The sequence below is a fragment of the Podarcis melisellensis genome (genome assembly GCF_964234715.1).
Source record: "Podarcis melisellensis genome assembly, chromosome: 5".
Classification (NCBI taxonomy): domain Eukaryota; kingdom Metazoa; phylum Chordata; class Lepidosauria; order Squamata; family Lacertidae; genus Podarcis; species Podarcis melisellensis.
The window spans coordinates 47,853,345-47,878,025 of record NC_138537.1 but is presented as its reverse complement, the minus strand read 5'-3'; the positions used below and the strand labels follow the sequence as shown (position 1 = coordinate 47,878,025).

Below are 24,681 nucleotides of genomic sequence, written 5' to 3'. Positions count from 1 at the left end.
GCCTTCATGTGTTATTAAATACAGGCATTATTTTTAACTGATTTATGGAAAGCTTCAGTTTTACCCTGTGAAGAAAAGGCTGAAGGGATTTTAAATTCAGACACAGCCAATAAAAAGTTATTTCTCTTTGTCTACACTGAAATAAAAGGCAGGCAGAGTTATGTTTTTGCAAAGTTCCTTGCCCATGCTCTAATGTAAATTGATTACACTGAGAAAATCCCAAGAGCAAAGATTTCATTTTATCAGGATTCAAACAGGAAAATTCCACAAACTAGAAAGTTAAAATTGTCAAATTCAGTGGCTGCAGAATAATTATCTCAAGTAAGCCACATATTCATAAAAATTATTATCTAATAAAAATCTTCAGTCAAATTTAATTGGGTAAACTGTGCATTGCTAAGCAGCATAACACTTTCTAACAGTGCCGGCTTAAAAATAGACCAATACTGTAAAGAAGAAAGGAGAATGATAGTTCTGATATATTGGAGGACTTCAGGTAAGGGGCACATGAATTTCTGCTATGATCCATAAGTGAAGCATGATGCGTTGAAGTTTTTTAGCTCAAAGGTGAGATTTCCTTCTGGGCAACTTTCAGGAGGGGGACAGTCACATGCCAGTGAGTGTTAGGGCCAGAGGCAAAAATAGGCAGAACAATGGATGTAAAAGTTGCCTTTGTACAAGAGAATATACTCCCACACCTCTATCTTCCATCCAACGAGCATCATTATCAGAGTTCAAGGACACATTCCAGCTAGGCGAAAACACTCAATGTAGGTAGGTGTGAAGCAGAGCCAATGATGGGTGTGGCCTAGAGAGAATGGATATGGCTAGGAAGTGGTTGAGGCATGGAGAGAGTCCCAAAGACCAGACAAACATGGAGAGCAGCATTTGGCCCATGGACATGACGTTCCTCAACCTGACCTACTGGATGATTCTCCCCAAATGCTCTCTCCTGAGAAGCATAAGCAACCATTGTGTGTGACCCAATGGCTCTTCACTCATTTGTGTGAAGGGAAATACTCCATGTACCTAATAATTTGTCAATACGCATGCTAAGTATTTGCTTTGTTCATAGACAGACTACCTGTGCACGTGGTCTTCTGTGTATAAAAAATGCTGCATCACAGATAATGCATTCAAATTGACATGGCAACAATGAGTAGAAATATGAAATATGAGATTATGAATCATTAATCAGATGGCAGGCATCTAGCAAAAACAGGTTCTAATAAATTTATTTTTAGGATGCACTCCTAAAAGTTGATACACCTCATTCAAAACCTTGCTGGGCTCTCATCAGCAGGGCAGAAGTAGATCCCTCTCTCCCCCATTAATCAATATGCCGCCCATTAGGAACACCAGGAGGGAAATACTCTATGCAGGCTCAATAGCTAGCATACTTAATTCCCCTGTTGGGGGCTTTTGGGGAAACTGGGCAGATGTTGGTCCACATCCAGTCCTACCAACAGTGTGAATCAAAGATCAGTAGGGGCAGGGTTTCTGTGGTGGCAAGTTTCTATGACGGCAAGGAGGAATCTTGACATTGGTTCTACCTCTCTGAAATCACAGCTTGCTTGTTTTGCACTGAGAAAGGGGTATCTGGTACTTTCTGTGCCCCTTGGGATAACACTTAGCTTAGCTGCAATCCTAACCCCATTTATCTGGAACTAAGCCCCACTGAATTCAACAGGAATTTCTTCTGAAGAAGCATGGTTAGGACTGTGCTGTAAAACTTATTTTATCAAGCTTTTCTTAGTTCTTCAATGTTGAATTGTGCTTTCCCAATTCAAAGCTTTCCTGATGACATATAACTTACCTAATCATCATAACTGAATAAAAATGGGGGAGAAATTATAACCAAACATTCTTTTTTTCTTCTAGATAATTAAATGCATATTCTACTAACTGCACATCACATGCGACATTTCCCAGCACATCAGTAAGGAATGTTTTTCTATTTTGCTTGAGTCCACAGTTAGAATGCTCCTGGATTTAAAATTTTAGGTCAGTATAACATTCCTGCACATATTTGACTACATCCACAGTATACCTCCATTTCTCTATTCTGCTCCCAAATTCCTTCTCCCAGTTTCATCTTCAACCTTCAATCAGTAGCAGACAGTGTAGTGGAGCTACACCACTCACCTTAACTCCCTCTGTCTGCATCAATGCTGCATACAGGGATGGAGAGATGGAGGAGCATAGACATAGTACAGTATAAAAACACATCAGCAGGAATGTTAGATTGATTCTGCTACTGTGTTTGTACCATACTGATCTCACCTCTCACTATTGCAGCAGCAGCAAAGCTGGAGAGAGCTCAGTTGTGTGGTGTACCACTGCATGCTGAATGTTTCTGCCTTCAGTACTGGAAGGTATCACTAGCACCAAATGCTGAGATATTAACCAAGGAGCTCTTATGATTTTAGAACCTAGAATGATTGTTTAGGAGATGGTTGCAATGAATCAATATGACATATGGTAAAAAATATATTTCCTTCTAGTCTACTTTCTTGGACAGTATGTATCCTTGCTCTGGATCATGACAATTCATAGGTGTACTTGTAACTTAACATAACTGCATAAGAACAGCCTGCTGGATCAGGTCAGTGGCCCATATAGTCCAGCATCCCGTTCTCACAGTGACCAACCTGATGCCTATGGGAAGCCTTTCTCCACCTCACCTTTTCTTCCTTCCACTAGCCACCCTTTCCACTGCACCTGTTGACTATAGTTGTTACTGGTCTAGTTCATTTTTCTTATGTTACAGCTGGTTGTGAGCAGCAGGGGGGGGGAATTCTGGTTTAGTGGAGGGAAATGGGATTTTTTTATTGTGCAAAAATTCATCATCCTTTAGAATTGTAGAATTGGAAGTAGCCCTGATGATCATCTAGTCCACCCCTGCAATACAGGTAAGCGTAGCTGACCCATACAGGAATCAAACTTGCAACCTTGACATTATCAGCACCATGCTCTAACCAACTGAGTTTATCTCAAAAAGCAGAGAATTATTGAAAATGATTACTTAATTGTGATAACATATTCTGGTACTTAAGGCATGCATATCTAATATCAGATTACAGTGGTACCTGGGGTTACAGATGCTTTAGGTTATGTGATTTCGGGTTGCGCACCACGCCAAACCCGGAAATACCGGAACGGGTTACTTCCAGGTTTCAGCGCTTTGCGCATGTGCAGGAGCACCTAATCATGACCCGTGTGTGTGCAGACGCGGCACTGCCTACCACACGGATCACATTCGCAACCCAAGGTTCCACTGTATTTCTCCTTCCTTCCAACATATTACTTCATGTGCGACAGCTCACGCTATTCAGTGAGAGGCAACCCTCAACTCTGGCTTTTCTATGGTGCAAAGGGAAGCAACAGCAAATAGGAAGTGGATAAATAGCATTGCAAAAGGAGAACTTGGTTCATGGTTCTCTTGAGTCATACACACTCTTATTTTGCTCTTTGAAGATCCTGCTATCTCTTGATCTCTCCACTCCTTTCACTCTCTCAGAGTATTTGAAAGCATTGTCTTAAAACTCCCTACATCTTAATATCCTTTTAAAGGGGCTTGCTGTTTGTCCCACATTTTTAGGATGTGAAATATTTGACTGAGCATGGCAGAGCATTCTCTATACTAGCATCAAAATTGTGGTATACGGTTTCCAAAGAGGCCTCTCAAGCATCTCAGACTAAATATTTTTCACTACCCAATTTTTCAAACTTGGCCCAAAGTTTGTCCTAGCTTCTGATTTCATTTTGTAGCACCAGCTTTTTCATTTGATCTGTTATCACAGTGATGGGAGTTCAATATACTCAGTTGCACTCCAGCCAATCACAAAGAGATGAGCTGCCTAGAATGTATAGCTAATTTTACTTTGTTTTTAAAAAGTATTTAAGAATTCTCTTCACATAGGAAAAAAATCTTTCTTTTTTTAAAAAAAAGAAGTCCAATAATTAAGAGGATAAAGCTACAAATTATTTCTGGATAGCTCATTTACATGCCTTCACAACTCACAATCAGAGTCAGACTTCTCACAGAAGATAGGAAGGAAAGCTCCTGTATGTGTAGTGACCTTGAATAAAGCTGTAAAGTGAAGGAAGAGCATGATGCATAAGTGGGAGGAGGGTGGTGACCGGCAAAGAATGTGCCAAGTGCCCAGGTGGCGAAAGAGTAGAGTACAAATAGGTGGCTTGGCGAATATGGATACTCATGAATGTTAAGAAGTGCTAATAGGAAGCATTTAAAGAAGATAAATAGAGATAAGAGTAGAGAATTATACTTGTTAACCAATACAATTTTTATTCTTGTATAAAAGAAACGAAACCCAAATCTCCAGCACTCTTTTGACATGTGGATTATTTTATCAACAGGCCTCATTTTATTTGACCAAAAGTATACTGTTTCTGAACTTGCATGAAACATTATAACCATTAGCATGAAATAGCTATAAAAAGACAACCAATCTTTTTTGAATAACAGAAACAGTTTATAGATGGTTTAAGTTGTCAGCACATAATTTTCTTTACAGGGGATGCATTTGGGCATGACCTTTTATTAAAAAATGAAATGATAAAATGCTAAATTTGTTATCAAGTACACATGGAGATTATAAAGCGATCTCCTTTACTTTTTTTACACTCTGATGAATATTAATTACTTATTTTTTATCTTTAAATACCCTTTGGCATTGTAATCATAATGAATGAGTACCATCCACCATATTATTTTTATTTATTTTTGACCAGGTGGGAGAAAGCAGTGAGTTACAGAAAATATATCTAATAAGGGATAGTGTGGAAAAAGTTTTGTCCATGATATATACACAAAGTCCCCAAAAGCAGGAAAAATCCTAAACTCTTTAACATGTCATATGAGAGTAAATGACTCTGAAATAATTGTGGCTACTTCAGTCATTTATTTCATAAAATTTATATACCACTGAATTTTAAGAAAAAACCTCAAAGCAGTTTTACTTGACACTGACAAACATACACAGAACAGTCACAGACAGGTATGAACAGAATCACAGAAAAGCAACTCCTAAGCTGTTTAACAATCCACTGTATTAAAAGCTGCAACTTACACTGAGTATGCTGACACCTCTTCTCTTGAGAGTGAATGATGCAGTCTTAGTTGCATAGGCAGTGGCACTTAGAGAACTGGTGTGTGGGTGTGGGTGGGTGTACACACACAAAATGTTCAACATGGTGTGCTTTTGTTCAGAGTTCCAGCTATTCCACTGCATTCACCCTCCCCTGCAGCTTACTCCCCCCCATCACCTAGCATTTGATGATTACTGAGCATGCCTGAGCCTAATTAGGATTAGGTTGGTTCTTTTGTGGAGAGGGGGTTAGGCTGGGGTGGGCACACTGGTGCCTAAATCCAACCTGCATTAAAATATTGGATTTCTCAATGGGTAGCTCTTGATTTATACAGACAGCTCTCACTTGTGCTCCTTACATACATTTAAATACAGTGGTACCTTGGATTACATACATTTCAGGTTACATACTCTTCAGGTTACAGACTCCGCTAACTCAGAAATAATACCTCGGGTTAAGAACTTTGCTTCAGGATGAGAACAGAAATCGTGTGACGGCAGCGTGGCAGCAGCAGGAGGCCCCATGAGCTAAAATGGTGCTCCAGGTTAAGAACAGTTTCAGGTTAAGTATGGACCTCTGGAACGAATTAAGTACGTAACCAGAGGTACCACTGTATAGCTTATCAGTGTGAACTTGGAAATAAGTTATCCAGTTTTGTCCAACCTTTCTACAATTCTATGATTCTATGTGGCTCTTCCTCCATCCTCTTTTCCCGGCCACTCCACTGTTCTCCATCTACCATACGACTGTTTTCCTCAAAACAATTCCAATGGCACTGAGCACACTTGGTCTTCATTGGACTGTTTTGTCAAGTTACCCTCTCAGAGTTCTTTTTTCCTTATTTGTATACTTCTGCAAACCTTTGTGTTTTTCCAAGTCTACTAATATCTCCCTGTTGTTCATTTTGGTTTCATAAGCAACAGTGCTCAAAGGGCTCGATCATAATTAGAATGTAAGATGGACATATAAAATCACTTAGCCAAGAAAAAAACTGTTCAGATTGAATTACAATTGTGAATAAATTAAAATACCTTGAGAATCAGAAGTTTCACTACCTGTGGTCCCCCCTGGAAACCATGGGGAGTACAGACATTGCAACTTCATGAGAATTATGTTAAATCTCTCGGCAAAATCTTTTCAAATTTAATGAATACCTGATGGGAAGAAAAAAACTAGTTATCCTGTAAGTAAGCAATGCTTTCCATCTCAAAACAGCCAAAATAAAATAATAATAAATCCAAGGTTATAATCCTATAATAAGATACATCAGCAGGGGAGCTTTAGAATGGCATATACGGTGCAGCTAGTGTAGATCCGATAGCACAGCTCCTTAGATACACCATGCAACTCCACATTACCTGATGTGAATCCACTAACAGAAAGCCCAAAACTGGCTAGAGAAAAGGGTTTGACAGGCTAAAGAGTGGACATATGCCACTCAGATCCTCACCCCACCTACAATGTTAGTATAATGCTACACTGACCATACATCTAATGTAAGCAAAAACTTACCTGCTGAAACAACAGAGAGCCAAAAATAAAATAAAAAATTCCTTCCCTCATCCTGCGTTGCCCATATCATCACAACAGAGTACAGAATTCAGCCCATCATAGCGCATAAAGAGCAGTATATAAACCCTAGACAAGTAGACCGCATTTCAGGGGCACACAGATATATCTCGCAGACAAAGAGGAACTATGGAAAAAGAGCACTCATATTAAAAAAGTACCTCATGCAAACAGCATTGTCTCAGAACATATATTAGAAAGAGACTATTAGGAAAACTTCCTATCCCAGAACTGTTTCAGATGTTTTCAGCTGCTTCGCCTTAGAACTCCAGACACAACAGCTACTGCCAAACCACTCCGATAATTAGATATGCAAGCTCCTCCTCTTGTTTGCATGGAAGGGGGATGTGAGCATGTGAGCCTGAGGCTCCCTAGAACACATACGCACCCTGTCATCATGTAAGCACAACCGTTGTCCATTGGATTCCATCAACAGACATGAAATAGCTATGACAGTAATTATGAATGAGTTGCCAAACAATGAAGGCATTAACATTTCTACAATGCAAGTGGAGCTTTGCTAGATCTTATTAAGGATTTAAAACAACAGCTTGTAATTGGCAGTTAATAAACTTAAAGAGGCATAGGACAACAGATTGATCACATCTTTATAAATCAGAACTTGCCACAAAGCCCATAAAGGGAATAATAAAAGTAATAAAAGGAAAAATTCATAACTGAAATCACAATGTTTAGCTGCAAAGTTAGTCAGAATAAAATTCTGTCACAAACATTTTTAAAAACTACAATTTAAAATTATGACTGTGAAGAATTCCAGAATTATTCTCTATTATGTACAATTGTAGAGCATTTGCTCCCTTAAAATTCCTAATGTATAATTTTTATGAATTTAAAGAAAAAATATATTAACTGAAATATTTTTCTGTGATTTGTTCCTCTTTAGAGAGAAACTTCTTAAGAAGTATTTAGAAAATTGATCATGTGTTAATTTCATAGGCAGTTTCAGCATTTGTTTTTTTAAATGATATTTATTAACAGTTTAAAGACTACAAAAGAAAGCAAAAGAATTAAACAAAACAATACAATACAATACAAAAACAAAAACACTACATGACACTAACACTAAAACATTGAATTAACAAAACAAAACAAAAACAATTTGAAACACATCCAATAGTTTCAATATATTATCTTTCATTCACTTGTTTCTACGACCTCCTCACACCTCCCTTTTTGTGTTCCACTTCAATTAACTGTTTCAGCAATTCCTTTCCATCTTCCTCTGTTTTCTGTCCTGTAATTTTTCTTAACATGTTCTAACCTTATTTTTTCAGCATTTGAATGAACTCAATTTTTTTAGAGAGTAGATTGATTTAATAAAATAAACATTTCCTAGTGTCTCCGCTCATGGCAACAGCAATATTAAATTCCCAGTTTCTAAAAACTCTGGGTAATTTTGTTGCAGTTAACAGGAATTCACTGTCATGTGTTTGCTTAATTTAGATAAGTTCTCATTATTCTATTGAGAATAATACACATCATGGAATTTACAGGCATTGTTGCAATTCCAATCCATGTTCTGTGGAAATCAATGATCCTTTCCCCTTTACAGTCTACAAAAGCACCATGTTCTACACAGGACCATTCCAAATTGGCTAATGACTGGAACTAACAATGAAACACAGATAAGAAGGGAAATATCTATTCATAAGGGGTTTCTGCAATCTTTGAAAGAAAAGCATTTCCACTTAGTATTACACTTCTTCTACCTCAGAACTTTCTCTAAAAGGCTTCAAAAGCTTTTTCCCATGCTGCATAAATCTCACAATGAAAGTCTTTCCAAATGTTACATGTCGTATCCCACAGGGAAACTGAAAAACGTTTGTATACTTATGAGATATTAAACAGCAACTAGTCTGTTTCTATATTCCATTTTGTGCATCAGATAGCAGCTGATATACACATGGTCCATTTCCTCATGTACACCAAACAGCAACAGGTGAAATAAATTATGAAAGAACCATAAAATTATGGTGGACCTTCATTTCCCCCTGAATCTTCTATTTCTCTTAAACGCCAACATCTTTCAGTTTGGATTACCATGCTTACCACCGGGTTTTAAGAACTCTTAATTCTGGTTGACTATCTTATTAATCACTGTCAAAGAAGTAGTTCATTAGGTATACAATGTGTTATGTGATATGTTTAAGACAAAACTAACATATTTAGACACAACATGTGGTAAAAGTAATTCGATGTGGAACTTACCATAAAGAAAAATGTAGCTTAGTAAGCTTCTGATTAGTTCTTTTTGCTGTTTCGTAATATGTGTGAACATCAATTTACTTCCTGTTTATTTTTACAAAAGTGGCAAGACGGGGGAGGGGGGGGAGTTTATCTGACGTGTCCTTCATCTGGACTGAGGGGTGGGCTAAGGCAGTGGAAATCAAAATCCCAAAACGGAGAAATTTATTTGTTATTTATATAAAACTTTCAAATACATATAAAACACCCACAAAGGAATGATAATATGAAACTCATTTGGAAAGTCAAACCACTAGAAATATAATTATAAGCAAACTATATCAAAAGCAGTGGCATAGCGTGGGTTGTCAGCACCCGGGGCAAGGCAAGTAATTTGCACCCCCTAACCCGTGGATTTGCGCCCCCTAACCCTAACCCCCAGATGTTGCGCCCGGTGCGGCCGGCCCCCCCTGCACCCCCACGCTATGCCACTGATCAAAAGCTTTTTTTGTTACAAAGACTAATCCTACATCTTGATGCCTCACACCAGTCAACAGAAAACAAAATAAATCAGTTTTAAATAACTAAACTGAAACTCAATAAGCAAATCTTACACTACTTTGTCTTAAATACTATGTCAAAAAGAGCAACTAAATTAGATTATTTCAAGAGTTTCTTTTCTTAACTGGAAACCAAATCTGTTTTGGGACATAAGGTGCGAAAGGCCACATGTATTCTTGGTATCTCATTAAGTGAGCTTTCCCCACAACTCTTGCAGTACTTACTTTTCCCCAAAATGTTTGTTTTTAGGGAATTGTTGATAGGAAATCTTAATACTGTATCAACATATGTAAAACAAAAACATTAATAGCATGTGGTCCTAAGCATGCTCATTTGGAAGAAATGGGAGTATAGAACTTATATCATCATTGTTCATATATTACAGTACAACTCTATACAGGTCTTCTCAGAAGTACGTCACACTGTGTACAAGGGGCAGGGAGTATAGAACTCATCTTAAAATCTGCAATCCATGAAAAGGCCCAGACTAAATCCTGACATTCCCTTAAAGGATTTATTCACACAGCTTTGTCATTTTTTTCAACTTATAGTGGCTAGAAATTGGGAAAAAGCCATATATGCTTAAATCATGTTGATGGCAGGATTATAAGGGACAATCCAATCTCTTGCTGCAGTCTTCCTTTCTTACTCCCACTGGTCTGAGAACAGAATTCTCCCAGAACTAACCTCTACTGTGGATGTCATGAAGGATGTGCACGCACATTCCTCAATCATACTTTTAAGTCTGGAATCCTATACACATTTACTTGGGTGCAATTCCCACTGTGCTCTATATGGCTTACTTCTGGGTAGGCACATAGAGGATTTCAATTTAAGTCTGATTAAACTTGAAATGGATTGCTGCCTCTAAAATTTGTTTCATCCAGTCCCTTCTGATGCTGTTTGTTTCCCATCAGTGTTATTTCAATAATTACTTTCCAATCATGTACCACCACGGTAAATGCACCATAGATATCCAAGATCCATTGGTTTTGACTGCAAGCTCTCAAACATTGCGCTGCCACAACCTTCTGCCCTCTCTTCAGAACTCCGCTCACCCAGCCAGAATACAGCCAAATCCTTTTCATGTCTGTAATACCATTGCCTACACATGCCCATATACTGGTAATTTCATCCAGATTCCACATTCTTAAGGAGCGGCTGCTTTCCCCATCTGAGACCTAGGCTCTTCACTAATCCTCCACCCCCTAGGAAGTCAGATGTCCCAGTTTAAAAATCCTAAATCAGGTGGCATTTATGCATTACCACTCAAACAAAGAACAGGTGAAATAATGTAAACAGTATATCGCAGGTACTGTACCTAACCAAAACTGATATTATATTTGAAACACTGGAATACAAATCTAGAACTGCAGGACATGGGGGATAAAGAGTTAACACGAAGTCCGCAGAAAGATGCTGCCTTGCCCAAGGCCACCCAGAGAGCTACACAAATTCAATATCTGAGCGGAGATTTGAAGAGTCTCCCATGAACACAGCACTCAGTATTTCTCATCATGTTTTAAATTACTTTTAATATGTAATAATTTGATTTGTTAGAAGATTTAAACTTCCATATTAATTTAGGATACAGGATGCTGCGTTCTTACTCCTTCTCTTCCTTGCAATTTCCCCACTACACAAAACCGTATTTTTCCAGATTAAAAACCACACCCCACAGCAAAAATTACTATATTCCATCTGAAACTGTACCCTTTCTATAAATGTAAATGTAAAGCTATTAGCTAAAACCTTATAATTATGAGATTTAGTCAATCGTTGTGTATAAATGAATATATAACTTTCAATGTATAATGCTTAAAATTACACCTGTGAAAAATATTTCTGTCCAGAAAGCGCAGAATACTTCCTTACCAGTATATTGGACTGAATTGCTCAGAGTTTAATCAAGTTCTTTCCTATAAAGAGTTAAGACTGCTATTTCATTTGTTTTACTATAAAATAATACACATTTTACCTGCCATTTTACATATTTTTACAATAATATCAATTTCTAAACATTTTATGAGTAGGAATATTAGAATATTGGTGAATCTTGTAAAACACAGTTCACTTCTGCTTCAGCAATATGAAAATAAATACAGCAAAACAAAATGTATGTGATGACAATTAAGTACCTACAAGCAAAGCCATTTTCGTAACTTTTCTACATGTGTAAAAGTAATAGAAAATAATTAAGTCAAAATAATTTGAAGGCCTACTCTTTGAGTTGTTCCTCTAATAGCTGTTTTAATTTAACTTAATAGCATGTTCAGTTCGCAAAACACTTTTCAAAATTCTTATGCCAATCACTTTCTATATTATTTTCCAACTATTTCAGAAAATGAACCCAATAGCAACATGTATCTAATCATTTTCTGTTTACTACAGTTAATATTGAAGCATATTAATTATGTCAACATGCAAGAAGAGATTAAATTATGCAACGCAGTTACAAATACCGCGATCAAGTTCCACTGCCATAGATGGAAGTTTGACATTTGCAATTTTACGCGATGCCGCCATGATAAAGAATGGCTGGAACTATCTTCTTTAGCTCCATTTTTTAAGACACATAATGATAGCAGGTTGTGTATTTCAGCATTAACCAACAAAAATGTTTCTGAAAAATATATTGTTTTAGACCACTATAATTTCTCATAAAGTTGTTGTGCTTAGGCTGCAATCAAAAACATGAAGAAATAAGCCCCACTGAACTCAGCGGTTCCGTGAGAAAATAGTTAGTTCTGAGAAAATATGCAAAGGATTGCATGGATAGAAGAACAATCAGAAAATAATATTGAAATATGCTTCCATCAAATTTTGTGGTTGTGGAACCCCCCAAAATAATGTATAAGTAAGGTCTACAGCACCATACCATATTTTGAAGGCCCAGATCATCTTTCTCAATGGGAGACAGCTTTACAAGGGCGCAAATATTAAGAAAGCTAGGATTACTCCACAAACCACCACAGCCTTTCTTCTTCATACAGCAAATTCAATGAATCAACAGAAAGAACTACTTTCTCTGGGACCTCCAGGCAATGATATTAAAAGCTGACTTTTTACCACATGCAAAATTATTGCTCCACCATATCTTTTTTAGTCATCAAGGCAAACGATGACTCTTATAGCATCTGCTATTGTAACCACTTTCCGATTTATTTAAAATTTAGCCAGGATTTATTTTATACTAATGTTCTAGCCAGATTTTTTGGGGGGGGTGGGGTGGAATCCAATACATATAACCATTTTCCTTCAGGCCAATGGCATCTCTTACACAGTGTTATTTCAATTTCAGCTAATCTTCAGGCGTTTCATTTAATTAAGAAGAAAATACATAGAGCCCATGGGCAGATTAACATACCAATTTTCTTCCACAATATGTGGAAATTGAAATAGATCAGTCTGCTGCAATTATGCAAACTTTCTTATCAGTGTTTTACGACCCGTACGACTGCAAAAAGCAAGCCCATTTCACCCACTGGGGTTGCTGCTCTTTACATACAGCAGCAACTTGTCCTGGATTTCCATTCCCGCACATCTAATTCCCATCGAGGCCTTAGCAAGAGGAGCATTTAAAAAGTGGGCAAGAAACGCGAAAGCTGCAACATTAATATGTGAACAAGAAGAATGTAGAAGAAACACCCTCAATGCTTGTAAACATAGGATGAGCGAGACTTTCTCCCTAAAATAAAATGCAGCGGGCGACCAAAGCGGAGAAATAAACTTGAGCCACATCCATAGGATTTTATATATCAAAGAGAATCTCACGGCTGCTGCGGAAGGTCAGAAAGATTTTTTTTTAATCCCTGGAGAATAAAATGGGGGTCCCTTTTTTTGTATGTGCCCCACGCGGAGATACTCCAGGGAAAGGAGGGGGAAAGACCGCTGAAGTTATTAAACAATCCCTGAGGGAAGCCTATATGCAAACAAACCTCGCTGGCCCTGCGCTGAAGAGGGAGGAGAGAAAGCGCCACCGAGCCGAAAGGGAAGCCCGGAGACCCCCCTCTCCGCCGTCTCTCCCCCCCGCCGCCCGCCGCCCTCCTCGCCCCAAGCAACGTCCCGGCGCGGCTCTTACTTCTGGATGAGTTGGGGCAGGTTCGGCGCCGGCGGCGGCATCCCCCTGGAGGGGCCGCCGCCACCGCCTCCGGCTCCGGCTTGGAGAGGAGCCGAGGCGCGGGCATCTCTGCTCTCAGGCTGCTCGGGGCCATTGGGGTCCGGGGCCTGGTTCATGGCAGCCGCGGGGACCATTCAGGCAGCTGGCGGCGGGTCAGCCAGCACCACCCGAGCCTCCCTGGGAAGCCGCGGGGAGAGCGCCAGACACCCGACCCCGGCCGGGCAGCGTGTGCAGCAGGAACTCGACGCAGGCGGCGGCGGCGGTGGCGGCAAGTGCCCCTCGCGGCCGCTCGCCCTTCTGGAAGGTGTCTGCGCTGAGGGGGCAGCGGGAGGCTGCGGAGAGGCATTTATGGCGATGCCTGGTGCAGCGGAGCCAATGGAGGGAGGAGGGGCCCCCTCCTACGCCAGGACGGAGGCTTCTGGCCATGGCGGGGATTTTGCTGACGGGGAAGGGGCGCTGCAGTGAGGCGACGGGGCGCCCAGGACCTAGGATAGTCGTAAGAAGTCTCCCATAAGGGACAGGGGAGGCTTCCATCATTTCCTCCTGGGACGCGCGGACCGAGAAATCCCCCGGGTCCGCAAACAGCGTCTCGGTCCCCCCCCCCCTGCGCGGCCTTCGGGGGGCGCAGCGACTTGTTGTTTTCCTTCTCCCCTCAGGACGTTTTGGCGCCATTCCGCGCCTCGCGCCTGCACCCGCCAGAGGGTTTTTTTGGCGCGCGCAGCCTCTCTCGCGCGCACGTGGCGCCTGGCCCACTCGCGTCGCCCTCCTATCTTTGCGAGAGGTTCGCTCGCGTAGCCGCCTGCGCGCCTCTAGTCGCCTGTGGGAATAAGGTGGCCTTTTCCTCGCGCCTCAAGCAGCGTTGTTTCGCCTCCTCAAGACAGCGTGTGTTTCAGCCCTTCACAGGAACCCATAAACCCCACATTGCAGCCAAAGTGGTTGAGGAGACTTTTCGCCCCGTTATGTTTCCAGACGACCTGTTTGCTGATTGCTCATTCCGATCTGTTCCCTGGGACCTTCCCCTACTCTTTCCAGTGTATTTTCCCCTTTCCTCGTATTGTCCTTATTTTAGGGTGGAATTCAATCAAATACCAACAAATTCAGGTTGCACAAAGAAAGTTTCTGTGCTGTTCTTGCACAGCAAATCTGCTCCCCTTTCCCACCCCATGGTTATTTACCCCAAGGAAAGGGGAAACAATTGCTTGACATCTCCATTGAGTGTTCAATAAGCAGCATATGAGCTCCTCACAAACTTAGTGTGAACAAATCAAGACAAATGCTCAGTAAACTTTTGAAGCAACCGTTGCTGCGAAAAGTCAATAGAGTGCATTTCCCTGTCACTTTCCTTATTGCAAAAGATTTCTGTTTTTCTGAAGAAGCAGGTTTGTTGAGCAAGAGCACCAGGTCAGCTTCCATTGCGCAACCTGATTTTGCCAATATGTGATTGTCACTATTTTCACATAGGATTCAATCTGGAAGGACCCTTAGACAAAAAAACATCCCTTCCATATACAATGGTTAACTGTGAAACCTGCAAGTAGATTGCCACACTGGATGATTGCACATCCATGCATTTCTTACAGATGCACTGAGAAAATTCCCAGCTAATAGTCATGCCACAAAGTGTATTTGACTGTCACACGGTCGGCACATGTCATTTTTCTGGAATTTCCTCAGCAACATGGCGTTGGCAGGTCTCATCCTCCTTTGCTTCCCTGCCTCACTCCCCTAGGAGGCCCATCACCACCACTCAGAGGGTGATTGAGAGTAGCAAGAAACAGGAGGCAGCAGCTGGTTGCAGCTTCCACTGCTTGCTCACCTAAGCAGGCACCTGCAAGGAGCAGCTATTGCTGCTTTCATTCTTTCTGGGTGGGTGCAGTTGGACCCAGAAGACCTACTGTGCCACCCAGAGGGATAAAGTATGGGAGGAGGCAGCATCTGCTGCTTGCCATGGCAATTGCTACCACCTGTGGTCATTATCTCTGTGCAGGGCTCGCTGCATTACCCAGAGGGAATGTGAGTCTGTGGAGAGTGTGGCATCTGAGCTTCCACACTGCAGAAGTGGTGGTTGCCCCTTGCCATCATCACTCATCTGCTCATTTACCAATCTGAGTGGCAGTGCTGGGCCCAATCCCCAGTGCCAATGCAGCAGGAAAGGGCAGGCAAGCAAGTGGAGGTGGCTGTTCTCTTGAACTGTCGCTCAGTTACTTGCTTGGGATGGGATGGAAGGAGGGGCTGCTGCAGGGTGTACCGTTTTAGCACAGAGAGAGGATCTCCCAAGTAGAACTCAGTCTCCCATGGGACCCTCTCAACAGCAGTGTCTGTTTTTCCTCAGTGGCAGCTAGTCAGATCGGTGTGACCCATATGAGGCGGCTCTCTTGAGGCTCAGCAGCTGCCTACCTGCTTCAGCCTCTGAAGCTAATTGATTTTTCATAAAGCATAAAGATTCGAAAAATTAAGTTGGCCTTACAGAAGGTTAATCTTTGATTTGTTCACATTGTGCCTTAAGCTTGCACTTTTTCTGTGTGCATACATATGTCTGTAATTTCCTGAACAGGCAATGTTTTCTACACAAGTTTCTTGGTAGAGAAGAAAGGAAAATAACACCTACAATAATGGAGTTTAATTTTGTAACAATATTACCAATTTAAACCCCGGTATCTATGCAAATGGAAGACAGGAGGGTAAAATGTATATGGGACACCATTTTATATCAAGGAATAATATATCTGAAAGTGAAACAAGATAAAGGACCTTTAAAACGTCACTCATATTCAGTAGTTAAAACTAAACACTACGGGAAAATATTTATGTGAAGACTGTTTAGGTGGCATTAAACAAAAAAAAAGTTCAGTTGGCACGGGATTGTTTTTAAATTATAGTTTTTTTCATATTCAGGCTAAGTGGTGATTTAGTGTCTGTTACACAAAATGAATGGAGGGTGGGAAACTAGGAAGAACAATTTCACAACAATAAAATGAGAGTAGTCAGACTGCAATGTGTAATCCCAAACTATGCCTGATTTACTATTGTATTTACTGCAGGTGCGCTTTTCCATCTTCTAATTTCACTAGCCTTACTACTACAGTAAGGATTTACACCTCTTTCATCACTTTTACATCTGCTTGTGCTTTTCGTCTCCTCTTGAACTCAGAAATGTTTTTACAGTTCCAAACTCAGGTATGTAGCGTTCCCTTTCATCAACTTCCATTTTGCTTTACAAGTTTTCTTTATACTTTTGGCCCATTCCATAAAACTATGCTTCCTTCTCATCAAGACCACATATATACTACAGACTTATAAATATTGGTTTCTACTAATTGTACTGCTATGGCTTTCCATTAAAAATATTGGGAATTTTAGTTTGGTGAGACTTCTGAGAATTATCTGTTAGAGATAGGATTAGAAAGTCTCAAAAATGTCTGTAATTTCATGGTATTTTTTTTTATTTGTTGCTTTTTTTGCCATGGCAACTCATAGTGACTTTTAAGCAAAACAAGCAAGCATATACAAACATACATTAAAACCAGCAGTAAAAAACCAACAATCTAAACAATCTAGAAGACAATTTTACTTTTTAAAAACTAGTTTAAACATCCTATCCACACAAAAAGGCCATAGATAATTAAAAGACAAAGGCTTTATGAAAATGTAACAATTTCAAGGTTAAGGAGCAAAAACAAGGTAGCAAAACAGTGTCCTGTCCCAGACTATTCCTGGTTCTAAAGTTTCAAATCAATTGCTCTTTTTTCTTGTATGTTTTGCCAGCCTTAGAATATTTTCCCCTGTTTCTGAAGGAACAAGAGGTAAATTACCTGCACTGGAAATCATTTAGGAAAACTTGGGATCTTCTATATATAAAAAATGGTGCAAGATTACACATACACATATACAATGTCCAACTTTGTGCTCCCACACTTTGCCCTCTGAAAACCATATAGTTAGAAAACCATAGGCTCCTCCCATACAGCACCCTATAGAAAACCTATCATTCCAAGGGTTTCAGAAAACGGAAAATGTCCAGTTCAAGTGTGCTGTAGATTTGCCCCCCTTCTCCTACCATGTTTTTAAGCAGGTGAAATCATTTCTTAATTTTTGCTTTTGAACTTGGCAATCCATATTGGGCTTTGACATGAAAAGGAAAGGTCCGAATTATTCAAATGCTTTTGATTCCTTAAATGACAGCCGTGTTGCAAGGCTATGAAAAATGGGAGGTTGATAGGATTTAAACAAGAGCCTGGAAGAGACGGAGCAACAAAGAACCAAGGCTGCACAACCCAATCCTATATGATTGTCTTGTGTCATAGTAAGCCAAAATGTATTTTAGACTTCAGTTTATTCTCAGATTTTAAAATGTCTACTCTTTTGTGAAATATGCCCTGTCTATTTCCAACTGCCCTGTCTCCTATAGACATTCACACCTGTACAAGAAGTGTGTACAGCGGCTGTAAAAATACAATAACCACTCTGAATAAGTGGAAAATTCCAATTACACACAGTTTACATCCACTTGGCTGAAGTGAAAATGATTTTGCCACATGCAAAAACGATGGAAGAAAAGAACAGCAAAATATAGTCGTTCACAGAACCTTTGCCACTAGCTCTTCTAAAGAATTACTTTAATTCAATGTTTTTCTTCAGTGGTGCTTTTAGGCAATTTTCCAATTAATTTTAAAAGTTTCAAACTATTCAGGTTATGCTTCCTGAATAATCAGCTTATACTATAACAGAACGTGCGTGTCAGTTTGTTTATTAGTTAAACTGCTATTTAATGCTCTAAATTTAAGGGCCCAGTACAACCATCCAAGACAGGCTCCCTCCATCACACATACCACAGTCCCATGCTATTAATACAATATCACAACTCATGCAATAAAAGTTTACATTCTAATTCTGAAATTGCATTTGCCATATGTTTGAAATTACACTCTGATCCACACTGGGATTTTTCTACCATGCCCCGCAAACACACACATCCTGTCTGCTACTTTTGTTTAACATAACAACTGGCTTGAAGAAACATTCTGCTATTTAGTAACTTTTTGACTGGTATTCATAAAATTAATATCCTTTCACTGTTTTTATTTTTTTTATTCTAGTTTGCTAACACAGCACCAAACGTTCCATAAACAGATCAATTCATTTTAAAGTTTATTTTTAATTACAAAAACATCATCTCCCCAAAATTGATTTCTTGCAAGTTCACACTCAATAGACAAAATAGTTAGGAGGTTTAACCATTCTTGCCCCCTTTCAGTGAAAGGTAGTTGTTGCTGTATTTTGTAACTTACTGTAAATGAGGGTAGTTCATCCTCCTTTCCAAAATTACGGTAGTTTCTTGCCCTCCAGATGCAACAATTCACAAAGAAAATTCTGAGATACTTGTGAATAGATATTTACTCACTTTTTCATTTACTTATATTTTGAGCATGCAAGTGTTACAAGCAGCACTGACTCCCACTGTTCCTGGGATTAATGGCCCTGATTATTATAGGGCTTTGCTCCTCCCTCCTGTCTCTGTGGCTGAAACTTCTTGAGTGAGCACGTCCAGATGAAAAATGCAAATATTTCTGGGTGGTATTTAACTAAGTTTTACACAGAATGGGCCCATTTAAATCAATGTACCTGACTTAGTCATGTTCATTAATTTCAGTGGGCCTACTCTGAGTAAATCTCATTGACTACAAGTTCTGCTTATAGACGTGAGCTTGGGTGAGCAACTAGCACACTGATCTGAATGTTGCTTGTTCTGCTATAACATTCCTGTTTGGCCCCACAAATCTCACAGAGTTTGTGCACAGTAAAATCCAATAAAAATAATTTTAAAATAATAATTGTGAATTAGGAGCATATTATGTTTTGCTCAGTTTCTTTTCTTTTCGCTTTAGTGGTGAACAGTTGCTGTTTCAGAATTAAGAAGGGGACAGAAAATAGTCACTCATTACATGGGGCAGTATTTTGGGATCCAAGAGCATGTGTAAACATCAAAGGTATGGTAAGTTTCACACTCCAGTCTTTTCTAAACTTTCAGAATGTAGATCAAGGATTATGCTGTCACCAGCTTTAGGTGGTGGGTAAGGCAGTAATATCCCTTCACTATACATGCAAAAGACAATATTACTTTAGCAAATGCTTTCTTGAATCAGGAGGAGACAGTTACAGTGTGTGGCTTTCATCAGCTGACTAAGCCTCTCTGTTGGAAAGTTTCCCCTATCTCATGATAACCTGGACAAATGTGGAATCTGTGGAAGTTTGTGTGATGGTCTTGTCTCTGTAAAATACCATTTTACTCCACTGTAAATCTTCACCTGCTTGAGTCTTGATGACACATAACCACAGTTTTAGGGTTTCAATCAACTTTGAATTGTCACTGTTGTAACTTTGATTGGGATGGTATAATCTTTTCAAGTGCTTTCAAACTGCTAGGTGGGCAGGAGCTGGGACCAAACAATGGGAGCTCACCCCGTCATGTGGATTCGAACCACAGACCTTCTGATTGGCAAGCCTTAGGCTCTGTGGTTTAGACCACAGCGCCACCCGCATCCCAGTTTCACCTTCTAAAAACATTAACAGCATTTGCACACTACCATTATACAGTAACACTCTGAGATATAAACTAGTTTCATTTCACTTTGTGCTGTAAGATAGCCATGTTTTTATTTACTACTCATATAGCAGCATCAATGTGCATGGTGCCATTCATGGTTCAAGAGGGCCTAGCCCTGAGAAATCCACAATCTAAAAATTGACACGGGGACACAACAGAGGAAGTGGGGAAAGTACTGTACAGGGCAGATCAATTCAAAGCAGACTTTTGTGAGGGAATGAGGAGATAATCTTTTGCTCTAGGGAACAGATCAGCTTTGGAACCAGCAGATGCATGGCTGGCTCTGCTCCACTCCCAGTTCATAACAATCTGCCTTGAGTCTCTTTGTTTGCTACCACCAGCAGTCCTATCGACTGCAATTTATGTGATCGCAGAAGGAGCCTCCACAACATTAAAGCCCCCCTCCTGGCAGAGGGCATTGGACATGCACATCTGCTGTACCCTAAGCCCCTTCAGCAGCAAAGACGAGGAAGGTAGAAACACTCTTGTACTAACTAGGCTGTAACATTATTTATAATACTAAAAAGTATTGGAGTTATTATAGAAATGTTTAATAGTTATTGTACAGCATATTTTCATACTCATACGGGATTCCTAGAATGGGTTTTGCACATTAGCCTTTCTAGCTGTTTAAACAATGAAAGGAGAGGTTATGTGGCATCCGTTGTGATTTATTTTTACCGGATGATCAGTGGAGAAACAAGATATGCATGACATGCATTGCCTTGGCCTTCACTTTCCTTTGATGATTAGGACAGAATTTTAATTATGGTGCATGCGGATTTGTGTAAGTCACTTGAAATAACAAGCACTGCGTATCAAAACAAAAATGTCGCTTTCAAATTCTGCAGCTCGTGGATGCAAAATTACAATTAAAACAGCAACAACTGATGAGGATGATAATAATAATAATAATAATAATAATAATAATAATAATAATAATAATAATTTATTATTTATACCCCGCCCATCTGGCTGGGCTTCCCCAGCCACTCTGGGGGGCTTCCAACAAAATATTAAAATACAGTAATGCATCAAACATTAAAAGCTTCCCTAAACAGGGCTGCCTTCAGGTGTCTTCTAAAAGTCTGGTAGTTGTTGTTCTCTTTGACATCTGGTGGGGGGGCGTTCCACAGAGCAGGTGCCACTACTGAGAAGGCTCTCTGCCTGCTTCCCTGTAACTTGGCTTCTCGCAGTGAGGGAACCGCCAGAAGGCCCTCGGCGCTGGACCTCAGTGTCTGGGTAGAACGATGGGGGTGGAGACACTCCTTCAGATATACTGGACTGAGGCCATTTAGGGTTTTAAAGGTCAGCACCAACACTTTGAATTGTGTTCAGAAACATACTGGGAGCCAGTGTAGGTCTTTCAAGACCGGTGTTATGTGGTCTCGGTGGCCACTCCCAGTCACCAGCCTAGCTGCTACATTCTAGATTAGTTGTAGTTATAAAGATTGCACATCGGTGGCAGCCTTCACCAAAATGTAATAGTAAAATATGCATATTGTCAATAAAGAAATAAGTTGCCATAGCTCGGACCATCTGGTAAGTCAGCTTTTTGCATGTATAAGTGACAGTAGAGTATTTGATTGCAAAATAACCAGCAGGTTCAGCGCAAGACTCATGGATGCTGTGGTTTATCTTTCCTAAATCTTGCACTGCCACCATAAAGGTCTAAATATTTAAGTAGAAGAAGCATATTGGAACATATTTACCTCTGTTTTAGCTTGGGTATGTCCTCTGTTTTTAAGGGAATAAGAACAGAGGAAGAGCCCTGTTAGATCGCACTAAAAATAAAGGCTGCAGTCCTATGCACACTTACCTTAGGTTCAACCTCATTGGCTTCATTTTAGTGCTAGTCCAGAATCCTCCTTCCCTCGTGGTCAACAGTTGTCTCCCAAAGCTCACATGTAAAGTATGAGGGGGTCACCCCAGGTATAATTGGAAGAAAGTTTCTCGTTGTTGCTTACAAGCTTGGGATTTGCACTCTGCCCACACTCTGGAGCTAACTTACTTTAAACCACCTTCTAAACATTGTTTTGGTGAGGTAATCCCAGTCTAGAACGCAGACTGGTCACCTCTTCAGATGCAAATGCTTTGCCCTTTATCATTCCATGGGCTACTGAACTGGAAACATGTAACCAATGCCTAACTCCAGCCAGAAACATCTGGGAAAGAAATTGTTTTATTTTATTTTTGTTGTTGTTGTTGTTGTTGTTATACAGTTATTTATACTTCACCTTTTTTCCTGACAAAATTCAAAGCAGTTTACAGATAAAAGCCACTAAAAATACAGTCATACCTCGAGTTAAATGTGCTTCGGGTTGAGCGTGTTCGAGTTGCGCTCCACAGCAACCCGGAAGTAAAGGAGCGTGATACTTCCGGGTTTTGCCACTCGCTCATGCGCAGATGCTCAAAATGATGTCCCGTTCGCATCCCGAGGTACCACTGTATAGAGAAATCAATCATTAAAATACAATTAAACATTGTATTTTAATGTTTTAAAAATACGAATAATTACATAAAAACAGCACAGCACCAGTCCTTTCACTATAGCAGTCAGTTCCCAAAGGCCTTTTGGAAAAGAAAGTCTTCACCTGCCAGTTGAAGGACAACTAGGAGGGAGCCAGTCTAGCTTCTCCAAAGAGGCCGTTCCAAAGTTTGGGAGCAGCCACTGAGAAGACCCTATCCCATGTCCGCACCAAGCAGGCCTGTGAGGGTAGTAGGACTGAGAGGGCATCCCTGAAGATCTCAGAACCTGGGCAGGTTCTCATATGCAGGAATATGGTGTTTCAGATAGCTTGGACCTACATCATGTAGGGTGTTATAGGTGATAACCAGCACTTTGAATTGTGCCCAGAAACAGCTGAAATATGTATATTTTATTGCTACTTATTATTTGGCATTTTTAGTACTGTTATGTTTGAAACCCATCCGTGCTATAGACGAGTGCCTATATAAAATGAATAAATAAACATATGAGGCCAAGGTTTTTCTGCATTATATATATAGTGGCACCTCGTGTTACATATGCTTCAGGTTACATATGCTTCAGGTTTCAGACTCTGCTAACCCAGAAATAGTACCTCGGGTTAAGAACTTTGCTTCAGGATGAGAACAGAAATCGTGCTCCGGCAGCGCAACAGCAGCAGGAGGCCCCATTAGCTAAAGTGGTGCTTCAGGTTAAGAACAGTTTCAGGTTAAGTACGGACCTCCGGAACGAATTAAGTACGTAACCAGAGGTACCACTGTATGATGATGATGATAATAATAATAATAATAGTTACAGATAGGTAGCCGTGTTGGTCTGCCATAGTCAAAACAAAACAAAAATTCCTTCCAGTAGCACCTTAAAGACCAACTAAGTTAGTTCTTGGTATGAGCTTTCGTGTGCATGCACACTTCTGAAGTGTATCTGAAGAAGTGTGCATGCACACAAAAGCTCATACCAAGAACTAACTTAGTTGGTCTTTAAGGTGCTACTTGAAGGATTTTTTTTGTAATAATAATAATAATAATAATAATAATAATAATAATAATAATGATGATGATGATGATGTATTTACACCCCGCCCATCTGGCTGAGTTTCCCCAGCCACTCTGGGCGGCTCCCAATCAAGTGTTAAAAACAGTACAGTGTTAAATATTAAAAACTTCCCTGAACAGGGCTGGCTTCAGATGTCTTTTAAAGATAGGATAACTGCTTATTTCCTTCACATCTGAAGGGAGGGCGTTCCACAGGGCGGGCACCACTATCGAGAAGGCCCTCTGTCTGGTTCCCTGTAACCTCACTTCTCGCAATGAGGGAACCCCCAGAAGGCCCTCAGCGCTGGATGCTAAATCTGCAATCCACAGATCTCTAGCAACTGCTGGTGCAGAGTCAGTCTCCAATGAAGGAGCCTGCTGTGGGGGCGCCTATTTGCACCCCCTCTCAAAATTGGGCCCAAGACCACGGCACCCACAGCACCCCTCTGCTTGCTGCCCATTCCAAATTGCCCACCTGAAGACTTCTGAGAGGGGTACTTGATTGCAGACCTGTTTGCTATGCTTTGCTCCTGTTGTTTGCAATCTGTAGCTCATTCCCCCCCCCATGCAGCGGCATAGCTCAGGCCCCTGGAGCATCACGTGCGCAAGGTAAGCCACCCACTGGGTGGGGCAAGCTGGGGCAGGGCACACTGCATCGAGCCTCACCACTGCCCCCCCAGCTGTAGGGTGGCTGAGGGAGAGGCAGCGGATGGATGCAAGCCCCATGCTGCCATTTTGGGCAGCGTGGCGCCTGCAGGTGCCCGAGCCACCGTGTCACATAGCCCATAGCCATTTTGTCATCCCCTTCAGGGATGATACCCAGGCGGTCCGCACCCACTGCACCCTCCTTCATACACCACTTGGGAAGATGCATTGTAAATATTTTACCACAGGAAAATCTAGTTATTTGAAAATCTAGATGCAAAGTTCACCAGTGAATCTAACCTTCCTTGAGGTCCATGCGCATTTGCTTCTGAGCTAGGCTTTG

At 40.6% G+C, this 24,681-nt stretch overlaps 1 protein-coding gene and 1 long non-coding RNA gene across 9 annotated transcripts in view; one reads left to right on the top strand and one right to left on the bottom strand.

The window, feature by feature from the left end:
* RBM20 (RNA binding motif protein 20) overlaps positions 1 to 19,368 on the bottom strand; it is a 111,686-nt gene extending 92,318 nt beyond the window's left edge. For 4 of the 6 annotated variants that reach the window (XM_081912032.1, XM_081912033.1, XM_081912034.1 and 1 more), the window contains exon 1: positions 13,529 to 13,827. In XM_081912032.1, the coding sequence (XP_081768158.1) occupies positions 13,529 to 13,701 (173 nt within the window). In that variant the 5' untranslated portion in view covers positions 13,702 to 13,827. Of the gene's footprint in view, positions 1 to 6,842; positions 6,863 to 13,528; positions 13,828 to 18,855 lie in introns of those variants that run through there. The other 2 variants (XM_081912038.1, XM_081912039.1) reach the window with 2 other exon arrangements.
* The window catches only part of LOC309370405, a 32,964-nt gene continuing 22,870 nt past the window's right edge, over positions 14,588 to 24,681 (top strand). For 2 of the 3 annotated variants that reach the window (XR_014168539.1, XR_014168540.1), the window contains exons 1-3: positions 14,588 to 16,744; positions 19,453 to 19,559; positions 21,920 to 22,083. This is a non-coding gene — a long non-coding RNA (uncharacterized lncRNA). The remainder of the gene's footprint in view (positions 16,745 to 19,452; positions 19,560 to 21,919; positions 22,084 to 24,681) is intronic. The other variant, XR_014168538.1, reaches the window with a different exon arrangement.